A 20,462-nucleotide genomic window follows, 5' to 3' on the forward strand; every position below is an offset into this window, starting at 1 on the left:
CTGGTCTGAAAGCAGGCCCACGGATGCCTGGGCTAGGGATGTGTGCTCTGAAGTACCAGCAGGGCCTGTGCAGCAGAGAGGCCTGAATGGCCGTGGTTGAAGTGTAATGAAGGAAGGAGATCCGGGGGATAAAGGCTGAGGGATTAGCCTTCACACTGCCAGCGTGGCCAGTCCCGGCACGGTGTCCCTCAGCCAGTGTGGCCGCCACACATAATGCTCTGCCCAGCACTCTGTCCATGCTGCAGAATGACAGTAGGCACACTACCTGTGCCTTCCTAATAGGTCCAGAGCTAAAATTTTCCAAATCTGTAGCCTTTTCCATTTTCTCATACTGGAGACAGTCTAGTGTGAACACCTTCAACATTTTAATTTGGTTGGTGAAGAACATGGATGGATGCCCTCTCAGTACCTGTCCTGATTGTAGAATTTGTCTGACATTGCTCCTACCCTCACTTTAGGCATGGCCACACTGGTCTACGAGGGGAGCAGGAACCTGGGATGATTATGGTCGAGACTCTTGAAGGCTTGTCTTAGCGCCTCCCAGTTGGGGGATGTGGCATTACTTTCAGGGAGGAGATTCTCAGCTAGGAAACTAAGGATAAGACCATCTAGAATTTACTACACATATGATCCTTGTCCTAGGGGAAATATAGCAGCCTCCTGCCCTGCCTCACCCCAACAGAAATGCTGTGGCTGAAAACTCCCTGCATCTCTAGCTGGGCATTGAGTTCTACCTAAGATGCTTTCAGGTGTTTTCTGGTCTTAACTTTGGTGACCAAACCTCTTTCCTCAAGGTGCCCAAATTGCTGTCTGTTCTCTGTCCAGAAGAATCACTGATTCATTCATCAGCCCAGATTGTCAGCAAACACCTGGTAAGTGCTATCTTGGGCAGGGCGGGTATGGGACAGTCTCCAGGTGCATTGAGATATATCCTTGAGAAGATGGACTGGGGTTCTCAAGCCCTGAACTCATTAGTCCTAGGGAAATCCCAACTGGGTTGTGGTTATAAAATACCATCTTCTAGCCCAGACACTCGAGAAGCTGGACAGGTGCTGACCCCAGGCATACAAATTCCGTAAGGAAGATCCATTATGGTCTTGGGACTCAGACACAGGAGCTTTCCATCTCTGTCCCTCTTCTTACCCTGATTTGAGCACTCTCTTCAAGAGAGCACATCTATACACAAATGCATGAGTGTGTAAGTTTGAGTTGATCTCAGAGGTATTACATGACCTTGTGGCCCTGAGAAATATGATCACATGCTGGTGACCATGATGGGATGGAGCAGAGGGATGATAGTCCCTCTACTGAAGTGTCTCTGGGGGAAGATTGCATTAGACCCCAACTCAAGGGATCTGAGGGGTTGGTTTGCAGTTGCTTGAGATGGATGGACAAGGTTTTATATTTGCATTTTGCAGATTGGAGTTGAGTGCCTCATTGGGCCAGATACACAGGTTGGAGAGAAGTCATCCATTAAGCACTCAGTCATTGGTTCATCCTGTGTCATAAGAAATAGAGTGACTATCACCAGTTGCCTTCTCATGAACTCAGTCACCGTGGAGGAAGGGTATGTTCCCCCTGTGCCCACTTGAGGCAAGGTCCCTGGCATCTCTGGAAGGTTTGGGGGGCCAGTCCAGCCTCGGAAAGGGCTCAGCTTGAGGAGGGGGAGAAAAGGAAAAAGGCGAAGGAAGGAACAGTGCCTAGGCCCTTTGAGGCCTTGGTTTTGGCTCCATTAAGACATGGTCTCTGAAAACGTTTCCAGCAACTTTCTCACACTTATTCCAGTTGTGGTCCTGAGAGAGGCTGCCTTCTCTTGCTTTGATCAGCTGCTCGATGGGATGGCCACCGTAGGGCACCGCTGGCAGTGCTGGAATGACCCTTACCAATGTCTAAGGGTCACCTTGCTTCTCAGTGTCCCAGAGCAGCCCCGAAGAAGGCAGGGGACTAGGAGGCATGGTCATTTAAGCTACATACTATTTTTAAGGGAGAGCTTCTTTGTTACAAGTTATGGAGACTCTTCCCCCATTTTGAGACCCTTTAGAGTATCCTAAAATCTGGGTTTATGAACAGCTTGAACTTGGAGTAAGAAGACTTGAATGATATTTAATAAGATTATTCCTCTGTATGGACCTCAGGTTTTTGCTGTATAAAATGCAAGCATAGGCAGTGGAAGAGAGGAAGGATATTACCAAAGCAATGGTCTTCAGACTTTTTAGAAAGTAAACTTTTTGTCAAGATAAATCTTCTGCAGAAACTCAATATTTAAAACTGATAAAAGCACAGTTGTTTGCAATACAGTGGGGAAGGGGCACTTGTCCTTCCTAGAGGATGTGAAGCAGATCTGTAAACAAATTTTGAAAAACACTAGACTGGATCAGCCTGAAAGAGCTAATTCTAAAGCCTTGATTCTAGATCTGATACCTGTCGATTTCTCCATCTAGGAACTGATAGGAGAGAAGGACAGGGAAGACTGCCAAGTTCGGTAAAAGCTGAACTACCTCTCCTAGCTGCCAGTGAGGGGCAGGGGGAAAGGTTAAGCCTTTGCTCTTTAGGAAGAGTGACTCATGGAAGATAATAGACAGGATTGAAGGAGGAAGTACCATAATTAAAAACCAGGAAAGTTGGAGACTATAGGGATATTGGCCACTAAGATCTGTCCTCCCCCAAGCCCCCTTCCCAACTTGATTCCCAAACCCTGACAACCAGGCATAAAGCCTTCAGTCTGGAGTTTGGAAGAAGCTTCTCTGGAGATTCTGACCAGCCCAAGAAAAAAAACCTAAAGTGATTTATGTCAGAGATTTCTTTTTTTTTTTTCTTTAAAGATTTTATTTATTTATTTGACAGAGAGAGACACAGTGAGAGAGGGAACACAAGCAGGGGGAGTGGGAGAGGGAGAAGCAGGCTTCCTGCAGAGCAGGGAGCCCTATGTGGGGCTCGATCCCAGGACCCTGGGATCATGACCCGAGCCGAAGGCAGTCACTCAACGACTGAGCCACCCAGGCGCCACTATGTCAGAGATTTCTAACAGTCCACTCAAATCGCCCTGCAGTGAAAATTATGGATGACAAATTCCATTCATGTGCTTAGAGCTTCCAATCAGCCTTTTTAGAATCCTCCCCTAAAGATGAAGAGATAATCAAAGATTACCAGAGATCTAAAGAAAGCCTATCATGAAAGATCCACAGATCAAACAGAAGAAAGCTGCTTAGAAGAAACAGAGACTCTGCAGGGAGAGAAAAATACTTCCAAACAACCTGTTATTTCAAAGAACAAAAAAAGAACTCTATGAAATTAAAACTATGATAACAAAAGGAAAACCCCAATAAAAAAGAATTGTAAGATAAATGTCACATTTCCCAGAAAGTAGAGCAAAGAGATAGAACCTAGAAGAGAAAAGATAAGGAAATGAGAGGACCAGTTCAGGATGTTTAACATCTGAACAGGAGTTCTGTAAAAAAAGAGAGTTCAGATATCAGAGGAGGAAATTATTTAAGAAATAATATAGGGAAATGTCTCACAATTGAGAGATACGAATTTACAGAATGAAAAGGCCTACTAAGTGCCCAGTACAATAGGTAAAAATAAACCTCCATCATTTTGAAATTTCAGAACACTGGAGAATAAAGCATGCTACAAACTTACAAAGAGAAAATAATAGGTCCTATACAACCAATCAGGAACCAGAATGGCTTTGTTTTGGACTTATCAGTAGCAACAATGGAAACTAGAAGATGATAGAACAACGCCTTTAAAATTCTGAAGGAAAACTAATTTCAACCTAGAATTCTACACCCCAGCAAAAGGTTAAGTGTGACCATGGAAAAGTGTCAAAAACTTTTCTGATGCGTTCCACCAAAATGAAGAGTAAACCAAAGAGGTAAGATACAAGAGGTCCAACTCTAAAAAAGCAAAAAGTATCCATAGGATGATACTGAAGGCAGATCCAAGGATGACAACTTTATATATGAACAACTGCATGGAAGCATAAAGGGAGCAGTTAGCTCAGAGTGGAATCCACAGAACACTTACTCAGAAAGATGAAAGTGATAAAATACCAGATGCATATAAACATTGAAAGATTTAGACAACTGGCTAAAAGTTCGTGTTGAATTAGTAATAGCATAGAATACCATCTAACAAAAACAAAACAATTATGAACTCTGTTTAAAAAGTTGTACATGAAAGGAAAAGGCATCATAGTTCACTGTGTAACTCAACTATGAAAAAGAATTTATGTAGTCATAATAAACACTATAGACCAAAATTATGCTATAACAATATTGAAAGAATGAGGGATAGGAATGGACAGATGGAGCAGGGGGGAAAAGGGAAGCTAAATCCTCATCTTCCATTGTGGGAAGTCTATTGATAATGCCTAAAACTAAAAAATCAAGAAGTAGTAATATATGTAGCATGTTATTATGTAGAGATGGGGAGGTAAATACTGAAATACTCAGCAAAAAGAAGTCCAAAAGTTGTCTCTGTGGGTGCACCTGGGTGGCTCAGTCAGTTAAGCATCTGACCAGCTCAGGTCATGATCTCAGGGTCCTGGGATCAAGCCCTGTGTGGGGCTCCCCACTTAGCAGGGAGTCTGCTTCTCCCTTCCTTTCTCCCTTTCTCTGTCTCTGTCTGTCTCTTTCTCTCTCAAATAAATAAATAAATAAATAAGTAAAGAAAAGATATATACATGCATATATAAATTTAATTGCCAAACAAAAAGGTCAGAATTTTGTGGTACACCACTCCCGGTGGCATGCTGAGAAATTGTTAACAGCCAGTTCTCCAAAGGAAAAAAATAAGTGGTCTGATTTATAACATTTGCCAATTTCCATAGTGTAAGTTCACCTACTATGGCCAGTGGTATCAGCAAACCCAGAGTTGGAAAGAGATGCTAACAGTCAGCTCTCCCAAGCAGAACAGTCTGGCTCCAGCACATCACTGATGATAGAGACCTGTCAAAAGTATTTCACTCTTTCACCAAACACAAAGACCCACTGGATGCTGAAGACTGTGCATGAGTGCTGTGGTAGAAATCTGTGTAGTCACAAAGGAGAAAAGGATCAGGAAAGAATTAAGGAAATGACCCTTGATCTGAATCTTGAAAAATGATTAGAGCCACCATGTTGGAGAAAGATACATCAAGAGTGTGAGGGGCGCCTAGGTGGCTCAGTCAGTTAAGCGTCTGCCTTCGGCTCCAGTCATGATCCCAGGGTCCTGGGATCGAGCCCCGCATCGGGCTCCCTGTTCTGCGGGAAGCCTGCTTCTCCTTCTCCTACTCCCCCTGCTTGTGTTCCCTCTCTCGCTGTGTCTCTCTCTGTCAAATAAATAAATAAGATTTAAAAAAAAAAAAAGTGTGAAGTGTGAGAGAGCATATCTTATTCCAGAAACATCTCTTCATTTTGATCTTACCTGGAATTTCATCACTTAAGAAGAGGCTTCACTGACTACCTATGAGATATAATCTGTCCCAAGATGCCTGAGTAACTCAGTCAGTTGAGTGTCTGATTCTCGGTTTTGGCTCAGGTCATGAGATCAAGCCTCGTGTCAGGCTGTCTGCTCCGCTGCGGAGTCTGCTTGAGATTCTCTCTCGCTCTCCCTCTCTTCCCTGCTCCTATGCACACACAATCTCTCTCTAAAATAAATAAATAAATCTTAAAAAAAAAAAAAGCAGTCTGTCCCAATTACTCTCCTTACACCAACCTGTTTTATTTCCTTCCTAGCGTTATCACTCTCTGGCCTTATCTTGTTTACCTGTCTGTCACAAGTAAATGTTAGTTTGAGAATGTACCTTATCTTTCTGTTTCACTGTTATATCTTGAGAGCCTACAGGAACTCAATAAATATTTGTTATATGAAAGAATGGTAAATAATTCATAATAACCAAAGTATAGAATTCAAAGAGGAATGGATAGACAGGAGACAAGGCTATACAGATGGCCAAGGGCCAAATCATGGACTGTCCCCTAAGACGTTTAATAGGTAACAGTAATTTAAGAGTTTAAAGGAAAGGAATAACATAATTAAATCCACATTTTACGAAGATCATTTTGGCTACACTGTGGAGTGCAATGTGAGGAGGGTAAACATGAAGGCACGGAAGACTACTGAAAGTCCTGATAAAATAGAAGTCCTCAATTAAGGCAGTAGCAGTAGCAACAGGGAAGAGAAATAATAAGGTGATTAAAAACTATAAAGCATGGTGATTGCCTGGATATGTGAGGTGAAAGAGAAATTAGGAAAAACTTCCACATTTCTTGCTTGAGCAATAAGGTTTCTGGTGTGCTATTCACTAAGATAGAAATCAGCAGAGGATTTGCAGGGTGGGAGACAGGGAAATGAGTTCCATTTGGGATAAGTTGAGTTCCTGGCAGGCGGCCTTGACATGCAGAACTTGATATGCAGGACTGGAGCTCAGGAAAGAAGCCTGTGTTTGAAGGTTTGGGAGAGTGGGGGGCATAGAGATGGTAACCGAAGCTGTGGTAGTAGAAGAGATCACCCAGGGAGATTGTGTGGCCTTAAAACAAAAGAAACCAAGACAAAACCTTGGGGAACATCAACAATTTTAGACATAATAAAAGGAATCTAAGGAGACTGACAAGGAAAAGGTAAGGGAGGAACCTAAGGGATAAGGGAGAGGACAGTTGGTAGGTGAAGCCCAGGTTTCTAGTTGGGGAAATGGGGTAGATGGTAGTGTACTCACTGAGATGAGGAAGGGTGAGGGAGGAGCAGATTTATGGGGAGAAGAGGCCTGTGTGGGGCACATGAAGTTGGAAGTACCTGTAGGACATCCAAGTATGTGGAGGTATCCAGTAGCCAGTTTGTGACTAGAGGTTAGAAGAGGTCAGACCCAGAGACCTCTTCCTGAACCATTGTGGTGTTCTCTAACTTCTTTTGCTGCCTCTATTTCTCTTATTCTTCCAAATCTGCCCTTCTGCCATTCCTCCTGTGGATTAGAACATGAACTTTGGAGTCAGACTGCCAGACCGAATCCCAGATCTGTCACTTACTGGTCACTTAGGGAATTGACTTTACATCTTTGTGCCTGATTTTCTCATTGTAAAATGGGATGAAAATTGAACTACCTCATAGGTTTATTGGGAATACTAAGTTAATAGACATAAAGCACTTAGAACAGTGCTTGGACATAGAATGTTAGCTGTCATTTGTTCATCATCCTCATCATCATTTATCATTTATCTCATTTCACAGAGGTGACATGTTGCCAGTGTTGTCTTCCTAACGGGTAGCTCTGATCATGTCCCTGTTCTATTCAGAAACTTTTTTTGAAGACTTCCCCCTACCTTTATTTTTTTTTAAGATTTTATTTATTTATTCATGAGAGACAGAGAGGCAGAGGGAGAAGCAGGCTCCCAAGGAGCAGGGAGCCTGATGTGGGGCTCGATCCCAGGACTCTGGGATCATGACCTGAGCCGAAGGCAGATGCTCAACCATCTGAGCCACCCACGTGCGCCCCCCCCCTCACCTTTAGAATAAAGTTTGAACTTCCAGGTTTCTCGTGATCTAGCTCCAACACTGAGTCCTGGAATGTTAGTAAGATGGGGCCTCAGAAGTCACCCGGCTCAACTTCTGCATTTTTACAGATGAGCAGAGTATGAAATTCCAGACTTTCTTCTCATTGCACCCTTGCTACTCTTTGCCCCTTTCTGGATTCATGCACGAGACCAACAGCATCACCATTCTCTCCAAACCAGAACCACACTTGCCTTTATCCATTTGATCCCCTAATTCCAGAGTAGCTCATGAGGCTTTTTAACTTCCACTGTCTCATCTTGCCTCAGACCTTCCAGGGAAGACAACGCCATGACTTTTCCATTTGCTTTAATTAGCAACCTCTCCCTCCCCTCCTGTGGGCGGGCAGACAAAGGAACAGCTCTCTGGCACCTCTTTAAAGTCCAATATTGGTGTCCTGAATTGACATGAAGAGACTTGGTGAGGAACCAAAGCTCCATAAGAAACTCCAGCTTGCTCATATGAGAGAAGTTCATAGAGAATGCCTAGCATAATATCCTAGAGTCAGTTGCTGTTTTGCAGGAGGTATAGTCTTGGATGGCCTCATAAGCTAGGGAAACAATAAAGGTTTAGATGGTGGTGGCTGCTATTTTTTCTACTAAAAAGGTTGAGGGAGAGCTATAGGCAGCCCGCATGGGGCTAATGACTAGGGAGGCCATTAGAGGTTACCCAATCTGGCAAATTAGCTCGTGGTGATAAGATCAAACATCCTGCATCCCATATGAACCTTTTCCCATTATTTTCAGGTCATTTCGTTTTAATTACTTATGGTAAATTTGGGGAAAGTAATTAAATTGCAGTCGTGTGAGACTTTATTACCCTGCTGCTGTTACATCTGAACTGAGCAGCAGAGTAGGAGTGTGAATTTGTCCAGAAGGGAGTTTCTCATATTCTAGGCTTGCTTGTCTCTGCCAGCAGCGGTGAGCTGCCGAGGTTTCTGGACAGTGGCTTGGACATCTGCCCAAGGCCCTCAGGGCTTGAGGGATGCTAATAGGACCACCTTGGGGAAGGTGTAGGTGAGACCATGCAAGGAAGGCTCCTGCCTGTCTTTCTCATTTTTGGTTTCTGGTAGAAATTCCAAGTTCTGTGACAGCTGATGCCCAGGAATCCAAAGTCTAGCGAAAACTTCATTGTCAGGACTTCGTTGTCAGTTCTGTGTTCTGTATCTTTGGCTTTCTGGTTCTGAACAACATCTCCTGCATCTTCTCCTTGTCCACGGTGAATGACCCAAGCAGCAGTGTAAGGTAGCTCCTTCACATGCAGGCAGGCAGGCCGGGGAGCCAGGTTTTCACCTAGATTTCCTGTGCTTTCTGTAGGCAGCAAGTGGCAACTGTCAGAGCCAAACAATATATTATTGCTTCTCATTGTTACCCTGGTGTCCTCTTCACCTACATTCAACTGACTGCTCTGCTCACTGGGTCCCTTACTTTTCTACTCCCCTTTATTCCTGACATTCACTCTGCCTCAATTGCCTCTTTCTAAGAGATGTTTACCTATAGAAATCCTCCTACTCATCTTTCAAGGTCCAATACATATGCCAACTCCTCCATGCAGCCTTCTTGAACTGTCCTGGCCAGAAATTATCTCCCCCACCCCTGTGTTCCCTGTGCACCCATAACACTTGATGTATGCTCGTGTGCCATTTAGTGCATCTTTCTTTTTCCCTCAGTAGGCTATAGATTCCTTGAATACAGAAATAGTTCTCCTATATCTTTGTATCTCTTAATGCCTAATACTATACCTTTTACGTGCTAGATATCTTATAAGTATTTACTGAATGAAAAGTAGGAATCCCTGATTTAACCTTCCCTACTATAATTGGCTGAGTATCTGTCAAGAGAGCCGTGTGTACTTCTAGAAAAAATGGGGGAGTGCTTCACTCCTTAAAACTCACCAAAATAGGGGTGCCTGGGTGGCTCAGTAGTTAAGCATCTGCTTTCGGCTCAGGTCATGATCCCAGGGTCCTGGGATCGAGCCCCGCATCATGCTCCCTGCTCGGTGGGAGGCCTGCTTCTCCCTCTCCCACTTCCCCTGCTTGTGTTCCTGCTCTCGCTCTCTCCCTCTGTCAAATAAATAAAATCTTAAAAAAAAAAAAACCTCACCAGAATAAAAACATACAAGCAAAATCAGAAAAGGAAACTTCATCTCTAATAAAACTAGATAATACCACGTATCTGTACACAGACTGAAGAATATCTGCCAGACACAATGGAATGTAGATCAAATCCAAAGAGAACACCAAGATTTGACCAGCGAAAGGAATAAGGGCATGGGTAAACCAAAGAATTGGCAAACATCTCTTTTGCAAAATCTCAAGGCACATAGAACTGAAAGAAAAAAACCATTGAGGCACATAGGAGGGCTGGCCTCAGACTTTTCTGTGATAACATTTAAGGCAACCATTTAGGAGTGAAACAACATTTAGAAAATTTGGAGGGAAAATGATTGTGACCTCTAAGAATCCCATAGCTAGTCAAGTTATGGTTGAAATATAAAATCATCAGAGTGGCGCCTGGGTAGCTCAGTCGTTAAGCGTCTGCCTTCGGCTCAGGTCATGATTCCAGGTCCCGGGATCGAGCCCCGCATCGGGCTCCCTGCTCGGCGGGAGGCCTGCTTCTCCCTCTCCCACTCCCCCTGCTTATGTTCCCTCTCTCGCTGTGTCTCTCTCTGTCAAATAAATTAATAAAATCTTAAAAAAAATCATCAGAAATACTCCAGTGGCTCAGGAGATGTGTCACCCATGAACCGTCTGGAAAACTCTACTTGAAGACATAATATACCGGGCGCCTGGGTGGCTCAGTTGGTTAAGCGACTGCCTTCGGCTCAGGTCATGATCCTGGAATCCCAGGATCAAGTCCCGCATCGGGCTCCCTGCTTGGCAGGGAGTCTGCTTCTCCCTTTGACCATCTTCGCTCTTGTGCTCTCTATCTCTCATTCTCTCTCTCTCAAATAAATAAATAAAATCTTTAAAAAAAAAAAAAAAGACATACCAAGTAAGAAGTGAAACAAAATATTGATTAATGGGTTGGTTGAGTATAAGAGTGAACTCCCTTAAACATAAAATTAAATCTGTGGTAATTAGAGTTGCCAAAGGACCGTGATTATTAGAAGAATTTTGTCCATGTTTCTTCAATAACACTCTTGAAAATACCAAATTATGAAACTTTGGAAAGATCTCCTGGACTTAAAAGGGCTCCTTAGGACTTTTGACTCAAAACCCATCTTCTTAAATGGAGAATATTACAGCTTAATTCTTTGAGGTTGTTACCTTGTTACTTTGATTCCCTCCAAACCTTTCTTTTTTTAGCCTCTCTTTAGGGAATGGAAGGACTTAGATTTCTTAGGAGGGAGACATTTCTCACCACTAAACCTTTATATAGTGAAGGGAGGCACACGAACTAAAGGGAGGAAATTTTCAGCCTGTTCACTGAAGCCAATACATTTTCATCTAGAGGACCAAGAGCAAGATTGATCAGAGACTGGAAGGTGAAATATTTCTTCAAGCATTATGTCTCATTACATGAATTAACCTGGATAAATATCACAATGATGTTGAAGGAGAAAAAAAGCAAGTTGCAGAGAGAAACAGAGAGAATTACAGCATTTATATAAAATTTTAAAACATGGAAAACAATACTATATACTGTCTGCTAGTATAGACTTTTTTCTGTGCCTGTAATAGTTTATTAAAAATAATCCATGGTGGGTGCCTGGGTGGCTCAGTTGGTTAAACGACTGCCTTCGGCTCAGGTCATGATCCTGGAGTCCCAGGATCAAGTCCCACATCGGGCTCCCTGCTCCGTAGGGAGTCTGCTTCTCCCTCTGACCCTCCCTCCTCTCATGTGCTCTCTCTCTCTCTTTCTCTCTCTCAAATAAATAAAATCTTTAAAAAATAATAATAATAATAATCCATGGTTCTTCATCTAGAGGGACTTCTGGACAGCGACCCTTTGGGCTAAGGTTAGGAGGCTCTTGCCTCTGGGGAAATCCAGGTGACTCAACCATAATCTTAGGGCTGAAGTAGTGGGCTGGCCTAAAGTAGGCCTTTAGTCATATACTTAGAAAAACTTCAGGTCCATACTCTTTTATCACCCAAGGTTATGAGTAAGTTTAGAAAGCCTACCAGCTCTCTCCAGAGAAGAACCTACCTGTCCTCAGAGTTACTGAAAAGTTTCATGGCTCTTTGCCAAATACTGCCCAGTCACCAGCTGAGTCCAAGCCCCTCACACAATGGAGAGTCACTTAACCACTATGTACGCTTGGGCACATTGCTTAATCTCTGTGAGCCTCAAATTTCTCTGTAAAAATTAGAATAAATACCACCATCCCTGCAGGCTTGCCAAAAGGATTAAGTTACATAATGAACATAAAATGCTTTGTGTAATGACTGAGAAATATTCAACATCAGAGTTATGTGAATTCCCTTTCCTTCTGTAATAAACTGAAGAAAGTTCTAACCAAAGCCAGAAGAGCAACTAGAATTTGGAGGCCATTTTGCTTCCCAGGCCAGGGCTTCTTCCTTTTTTTTTTTTTTTTTAAGATTTTATTTATTTATTTATTTGAGAGAGAGTAGGGGGCAGGGGCAGAGGGAGAGAGATGAGAAGCAAGCTCCCTGCTCAGTGGGGAGCCTGACACGCAGGGCTCTGGGATTATGACCTGAGCTGGAAGCAGACACTCAACTGACTGAGCCACCCAGGCACCCCCAGGACTTCTTCCTTATGTCTAGGCCACAACATGGTGTGGCATAGTATGCCTGGCCATGCAGTGGATCTACAGATCTTACTGTAGACCTCTGTGTTTTTCTCATGGTCTCTTCTCCACCTGAAACATTAGGATTTTCAGGGTAATTTCCCAAAGCCTGCAGTTTTGCTTAAAATTTAACCACACCAAAGGGCGCCTGGGTGGCTCAGTCAGTTAAGCATCCAACTCTTGATTTTGGCTCAGGTCATGATCTCAGGGTTGTGAACCAGCCCAGTCTTCAGCTCAGCTCCGAGCTGGGCATGGAGTGTGGTTACGATTCTCTCTCCCTCTTCCTTTGCCCCTCCCCACCCCTCAAAAAAAATAATAATAATTTAACCCCACCAAGGAGAAATGAGGACCAAAACCCTGTTAATCTTAGCCATCTTTCAACAGCTTCTTAGAAAACACAACCAGGTATTAGCACAGCAGAGTACTTAGTACCAAGCTAAGAGTTAAAACCATAGTTTTGGCATTGAGCCAGTTCTTTGCTTGAGCTGTAGAGGAAGTCACCTCCCCTCTGCTTTATGCACTGAGCAGAAAAGGCAAAGCCATTATTGTAGATTGGCAGCCAAGCCTTGGAGAGGGCTTATTTGATATGGTAGTACCAGTCCTTCCTCTCCAGCATGAGCCACACACACTTCCAGGAAAATCCTTAATCTTGGAATTTCTTCCTGGACAGATGGAAAGCTATATTGGCTTGACATTTTTCCGGAATGCCTCAGCCTTGCTAATGGAGGTGACTTGTGACCATAGCAGTGGTAATAGGAAACAATAAAGAAACAAATGGCAGAAAAGAGCATCACACTCACTAAGCATTTTGTCAGGTGTTCATCTCAAAGCCTTCCACAGATCCACTGACCAAGAGCTTCAGGAGAGCCCCCAGCTTCTTTTCAATCAACCCACTTTTCCTCCATCATACCTGCAGATTCTACGTTGGTAGTTTATGGGTCTCATAGGGAGTTACACATAAACTAGATGAGACGAGGTTCCTGAACACCTCAATCAGACTGGCTGGACATAAGGAGAACCCAGGCTATCCATTGCTACGGAAATCTGACCTCAGTCAATCTAGCCTCTTCCTTCCAGAAGTGGTTCCCACTTATATCCCAAATTCCAGAATAGCCATGTAGTAGTCTCTAATTATGGCCACTTGAATTCCTCTTGGCTGTTCTTATCTGCCAACTATGTTTACCCCTTCCCTAGCTCCAGAGCATGCGTTCTTAGGCTCTTAAACTACTGAGCAGGAAGTATCCTCCTACTCCCACTCTGGAGAAAGAAAGGAGACTTTGCAGTGACAAACAAGTAGCCAATTATAAGCCTGCTTTGTCCCAGGAGCCTGTTTTCTGAGGCTTTCTATACTTCCTTACTACTCTTTGGGGGAATTTTCATCAAGAAGCAGAAACCACTCTAACTGCTAACTGAACTGCTTTGCCTAAAGCAGAAGGCAAGTTGGAAAGTTCTGGGAGGTCCCTTAATGCCCACCCACTGTGTATCCCAATGTTTTTTTTTTTTTAGTGTATTCTGAATTTGAGCTAAAAAACTAAAAAACAAACTAATACTGTCTGCCTATCTCTAGCCCACACCACAGAGGTGCTGTGGCTTTTGCCTTTTGCTGCTTTCTGACTGGCTTAACCTTCCAGAAGAATAGAGATAAAGAAGACTCTGGAATGCCATAACGGGGCTAGAATTCCTTTTCTGCATTTTACTAAAGTTTTGGCATTTGGGAAGAATCTTTTTTAATGGCCTGTGCATTAATAGTTTCAGTCTTTGGAATGTCCTCCTCCCCATCCCCCACGCCTCCTGGGTTGCCTGAGGATTTTTCCTTAATTGGTGTTTTGTCTTGTTTTGTTTAAATGGAGCTCACACCCTTCCTACTCACCTTCCTTCTCCTCTCTAGCCCACTTGTGACTCTTTAGGGTAGTGAATGTTCCTGTTAGGACAGAGCCCTTCCTTCCACAGAGCCATTTGGCTCCAAAGAGCAACTTGGCTGTTCCAAGCAAGCTTCCTCCAGTCTTTTCTTCTTTTGATTTCTTTATATGCCATTATGATTAAATGTATGGATTCTGGAGTCAGGCAGACCTAGATTTGAATCTGATACTTGGCAATTTTGTAGTTTGGGGCAGATGGTTTAACTTCCCTAAATCCGTTACCCCATCTGCAAAATGTGGTTGTTATTTTTACTGCATCAGAGGCAAAAATAATACTCCTAGAATCATCTAGGAAGCTCTTTTTTTCTAATTAAATACATGAAGCCCCCATCTCAGACCTACCGAAAAGATTGATGGGAGCCAGGACAATGAGGGTGTTTTTGTTTGTTATTTTTTACACTGCCCAGGTGATTTTTCTGATGAAATGGCTGGATTTGTAAGTCACTCCTACAATGTACATAGAGTATTTATTTGCACAACACCAAGCATAGAGTAGGGTGGGCAATGTGTGATGTGTGCTAGCAAAGATTTTCAAAAGGACTTTCTTCTCATGCACTGGTCTTCAGGAGCCAGAAAGATGCTCTTTAAACACATTCAAATGCTAAGAACAAGAGGTGCTACTCTTGAGAATGTGGCTTTAGGATATGGAGTAGTCTTTGATGTGTCATGGAGCTAGTTTAAAAAACATTGGGTTTTGGGTTTGGTTTTTTGTCTTCTAAGTGAGTTTGGTTTTGATTAACCAGAGTCTGTAGTGAGAGCTGTGGGGCACCTATTGTTTCCATAGCTGACCTAAGAAGATTCATGGGATCTAAGCCTTAAATGAAATTTGGGATGTATTCCCAGATGAGAAGCAGAGTGATGGGTCAGTCCAGGGACTAGTGCCAGCTTCTACCCACCCAGACCAAATAAGGAGAGACTGGGTGGAGTTTAGACCTCCAGGTCTGGGGTACCTAAAGAACTGAAGTCACAGGGTCTGCAGTTTTCAAGCCTTGGCAGGAAAGATCATTATGAGCATATCCGAACTCTGGACTTTGCTAAAGCCAGGTCCACGCCTGCCGCCACTGAGCCATTCTGTCTCCTAGTGATAACTTGAGGCATGTAGCCATTACCTGGATGTAGCAGCTATTCCTAGCCTGTGGAGGAGCCAGAACCCCCAACCCATAGTGGTGAGGATGGTGATGAGAGCCACGGGCATTCTTTAACTTGGCTCCTGTGTTACAGAAGCAACATCCAGGGCAGTGTCATCTGCAACAATGCTGTGATCGAGAAGGGAGCAGACATCAAGAACTGCCTAATTGGAAGTGGCCAGAGGATTGACGCCAGAGGTAAACCAAATTACAATCACAGGTGCCATTTTTTACCTAGCGTAGTAGTACAGATGGTACTCAGTGCTGGTGACGATTAGGGAACAAGCACATGCATACTCTGTGGGTGAGAACATGAATCGATAAAGCCATCTTTGGAGGGGAATTGACATCATTGTTAAACCTTTTAACTTTGACTTAACAGTACCATTTTTAGGAATATATCTTACAGATAAGCTCATAAATGCATGCAGGCTTATTATCAAAAATTTTAAAACATACCAAAAAGATCGGATGGCCCAGACTAGCACCAATACTTTACAGTGTAGCTCTTGGACCTATGTGAGAAGGGCCAGTAATCCAACAAAAGCATTGAAACTAGCTTTTGATGTCCTAGACTCCTTGAGCACCTTGTCTCACCTGACATTTAAGAGAGGTAGTCCCATAGGTTCCTGGAGGAAGGTTAGCAGCTTCTTCAGAAGCCATTCACTCAGAGCTGTTCTCTTAGAGGTGATGCTGTGAGCTGTGCTGTCAGCTCACTCTGCTCTACAGCTGGAGAAAAACTATACAGGTACCTTGTTTTATTGTGCTTCACAGATACTGCATTTCTTTTACAAGTGGAAGGTTTGTGGCAACCTTGCATCAAGCAAGTCTCTGGGTGCCATTTTTCCAACATTTGCTCACTTCATGTCTCTGTGTCACATTTTGGTAATTCTTGCAATATTTCAAACTTTTTAATTATTATCATATTTGTTATGGTGATCTATGATCAGTGATTTTTGATGTTACTATTGTAATTGGGGAGCGAGGGCTCTATGAATTGCGTCATATAAGATGGCAAACTTAACTGATAAACTTTGTGTGTGTTCTAACTGCTTGACCAACCAGTCATTCCCCAGTCTCTTTCCTATCCTCCAGCCTCCCTATTTCCTGAGAGACAACATTGAAATTAGGCCAGTTGGGGTGCCTGGGTGGCTCAGTCGGTTAAGTGTCTACCTTTGGCTCGGGTCATGATCTCAAGGTCCTGGGATCAAACCCCACATCGGGCTCCCTTCTCGTTGGGGAGTCTGCTTGTTCCTCTCCCTCTGCCCCTCCCTCAGCTTGTGCACTAACACACTCTCTCTCAAATAAATAAATAAAATCTTTTTTAAAAATTTTAAAAAATGAAATTAGGCCAATTAATAACCCTACAGTGGCCTCTAAGTGTTCAAGTGAAAGGAAGAGTTGCACATCTCTCACTTTAAATCAAAAGCTAGAAACGATTAAGCTCTTAAGTGAGGGAAGCATGTTAAAAGTCAAGATACGCAGAAAGCTGGGCCTCTTGCGCCAAACAACCAAGTTGTGAATTCAAAGGAAAAGTTCTTGAAGGAAGTTAAAAGTGCTACTCTAGTGAACACACAGATGATAAGCAAAACAACCTTATTGCTGATATGGAGAAAGTTTGAGAGGTCTGAATAGAAGATCAAACCAGCCACAATATTCCCTTAAGCCAAAGCCTAACCCAGAGCAAGGCCCTCACTCTCTTCAATTCCGAAAGAGGGGAGGAAGCTGCAGAAGAAAAGTTGGAAGCTAGCAAGGGTGGGTTCATGAGGTTGGAGGAAAGAAGCCATCGTTGTAACAACAAAGTGCAAGGTGAAACAGCGAGGGCTGCTGTAGAAGCTGCAGCAAGTTTTCCAGAAGATCTGGCTAAGATAGGAGGCCAGTGCCTTATCCATTATGCAACTGGGGCTTCTGATCTGGCTAAGATAATTCATGAAGGTGACTACACTAAACAACAGATTTTCAATGTAGACAAAACAGCCAGTGCATGCCCCTAGAGTCTTTAAGCTGATTCCAGTGCTCATTTGTCATTCTGGAAATCCTAGGGACCCTAAGAATTATGCTAAATCTATTCTTCCTATGCTCTATACATGCAACAACAAAGTCTAGATGACAGCACATCTGTTTACAGCTATTTCCTGATTGGTTTAAGCCCACTGTTGAGAACTCCTGTTCAGAAAAAAAGATTATTTTCAAAATAATACTGCTCATTGATGATGCACTTGGTCACCCAAGAGCTCTGACTGAGATGTACAGTAAGATTCATATTGTTTTCATGCCTGCTAACACAACATCCATTCTGTAGCCCACGGATCAAGGAGTAAAAGTCTTATTATTTATTTAAGAAATACATTTCTTGGGGCTCCTGGGTGGCTCATTCCATTAAGCGTCTGACTTGATTTCGGCTCAGGGTCATGAGATCAAGCCCACGTTAGGCTCCATGCTAGGCGTAGAGCCTGCTTAAGATTCTTTCTCTCCTTCTTCCTCTGCCCCTGCCCCACACACACCTCCCCGCCGCCGCCCCACTTGCTCATTCTCTCTAAAAAAAAAAAAAAGAAAGGCAAGGGTGCTTTTTCCCTCTGCTCCTCTTAAGTTCCTGTTCTCTGCTTCTGCAAATAAGTGAATATTTGGAGACAGCCTAAAGAGAGGCCCACAGAGGTTTCCACATGTTAGCGTCTACTATACATCATGTGCAAAGGATATTAAGGCGGCCTGGGAAATCGGTCCCCACGGGAAACATACCTCAACAGAGGTGACAGCAGTGGAAGCCAGAAAACCAACTATCAAAAATCAAGTTTTGAAACAACTAGAGGAAAGAATTGGTGTGCTTATGTATATACCAGATTATCTCCCACAGTGATACTAGACAACCAAATCACTTATATTCCAAGTGGGAAAGGGCCTTGTGGCTGGGCCGGTGGATCCTGTCCTCAGAGATCTCAGAAGATATCAAATCCTGTCTACAGGATGCAACATAAAATCGTTACCTCATTGGAATGGAAGTGCTGTCCTGGATTCAGTGGAGCAAAATGTCAACTAAAAGGTTTCCTTTGAAAAATAAGATATGGCATCAGCATACATATTTTAAATGAATGAATATTACAAGAAAGACCATTAACAGTGGTAAGGAATTCAATCAGCAGCATGAGAGACTGTGATTAAAAATTAATGTAAGTGTGGAGAAACCATTATGATTCACATTTTAAAAAAAGAAAGTTGTAATACAAAAGTGCTTGGAAACTTGCAGCTTCGTTAGGGATGTTATATATGGTTTTTCTAGCCCATTCAGTGAGAATCTATAGGCAAATTCAACTGTAATGCTGTTTGTTCTGGGTCTGGCCTGAATTTCAGAGATGTTATAAAAATTTAATACATTTTCTGGATGTAGTATGAATATGTACTTCATTTACAATCAGGTAAAATAAACTTTATTTATTTAAAAAAAAAAAAGAAATACATTTCTTAAGGCTGTAGCTGCCATAGTGATTCCTCTGATGTATCTGGGTGAAGTAAATTGAAAACCTTCCAGAGGGGCGCCTGGGTGGCTCAGTTGGTTAAGCGTCTACCTTCGGCTCAGGTCATGATCCCAGGGTCCTGGGATCGAGCCCCACGTTGGGCTCCTGCTTCATGGGGAGTCTGCTTCTCCCTCTGCTGCTCCTCCCACTCGTTCTCTCAACCTCTCTCTCTCTCTTTCTCTCCCTGACAAATAAATAAAATCTTTAAAAAAAAAAAAAAGAAAGAAAGAGAAAACCTTCTAGAAAAGATTCACCATTCTAGATGTCCTTAGAACATTTGTGATTCAGGGGCGCCTGGGTGGCTTAGTCTGTTGAGCATCTAACTCTTGATTTCGGCTCAGGTCATAATCTCAGGGTCCTATGATTGAGCCTGCATTGGGCTCTGAGCTCAGTGGGGAGCCTGCTTGAGATCCTCTCTCCCTTCCCCTCTGCCCCCACATGCTCTCTCCCTCTCTTTCTAAAATAAATAAATAAATCTTTTTAAAAAAAGAAGAAGAACAGTTGTGATCCACAGGAAGAGGTCAAAATAGCAACATTAACAGGACTTTGGAAGAAGTTGATCCCAACCCTCGTGGGTGACTTTGAGGGGTTCAACACTTCAGTGGGGGAAGTAACCGCAGATGGGGTGGAAAGAGCCAGAGAACTACTAGGTTCAAAAGTGGAGCCTGAAGATGTGGCTGAATCGCTGCCATCTCTTGATAAAACCTGAACAGATGAGGAGTTACATCTTATGGACGAACAAAGAAAGTGGTTTCTCGAGCTGGAATCTACTCCTGGTAAAAGATGCTGTGAAGATTGTAGAATTGACAAGAAAAGATTTAAACTATATAAACTCATTGCTAAAGCAGCTGCAGGGTTTGAGAGCATTGACTCCAATTTTGAAAGTTCTGCCATGAGTAAAATTCTGTCAAACTGCATCACATGCTACAGGGAAATCATTTCTGAAAGGAAGAATCAATCATTGCTGCAAACTTCACTTTTGTCTTATGTTAAGAAATCACCACAGCCACCCCAGCCTTCAGCACCCACCACCATGACCAGGCAGCAGCCGTCGACATCGAGGCAAGACCCTCCACCAACACAAAGATTATGACTTGCTGAGAGCTCAGATGATAGCATTTTGTAGCAATAAAGCATTTTTAATGTATGTATATATATTTTTTAGACATAATGCTATTGCACAATTCATAGACTACCGTATAGTGTAAACATAACTTTTATATGCACTGGGAAACCAAAAAATTCATTTGCCTTGCTTTAGTGTGATATTCACTTTATTGTAGTGGAACCGAACACACACTGTCTCTGAGGTGTGCCTGTGCGTGGTGTATGAGAGACATACGAACATCGGGGTGTCTCTGCTGGGCTAAGAATTTCAATGGTCCATACTTTGGCTGGATGTTTTTAATCAAAATGTAGACAAAAAGTTCAAGATCAATTAGAATGGGCTAATTCCTTTTGAGATTATGTCTAAAGCTAGAGTATAGTGGAGTGAGTAGGAGAGCTGCTGAAGGAATTAACCCACCAATTCTGAATTGGTAGAAACCACAGCAAACAGAGGCCTTCTTCAGGTTTTTTCTCCTTCCCTTTTTATTTTTTTCATTTTTTTAAAGATTTTATTTATT

At 42.9% G+C, this 20,462-nt stretch overlaps 1 protein-coding gene across 2 annotated transcripts in view; it reads left to right on the plus strand.

Moving 5' to 3' along the window:
• Nucleotides 1–20,462, plus strand: part of EIF2B3 (eukaryotic translation initiation factor 2B subunit gamma) — a 127,619-nt gene that overhangs the window by 99,033 nt on the left and 8,124 nt on the right. For both annotated transcript variants that reach the window (XM_028123486.2, XM_028123487.2), the window contains exons 9-11: nucleotides 795–872; nucleotides 1,419–1,567; nucleotides 15,420–15,523. In XM_028123486.2, the coding sequence (XP_027979287.1) occupies nucleotides 795–872; nucleotides 1,419–1,567; nucleotides 15,420–15,523 (331 nt within the window). The remainder of the gene's footprint in view (nucleotides 1–794; nucleotides 873–1,418; nucleotides 1,568–15,419; nucleotides 15,524–20,462) is intronic.

This window comes from Eumetopias jubatus, unplaced genomic scaffold (assembly GCF_037043125.1).
Source record: "Eumetopias jubatus isolate StellerSeaLion01/CBP00866 unplaced genomic scaffold, mEumJub1_p1.0 scaffold_4, whole genome shotgun sequence".
NCBI lineage: Eukaryota > Metazoa > Chordata > Mammalia > Carnivora > Otariidae > Eumetopias > Eumetopias jubatus.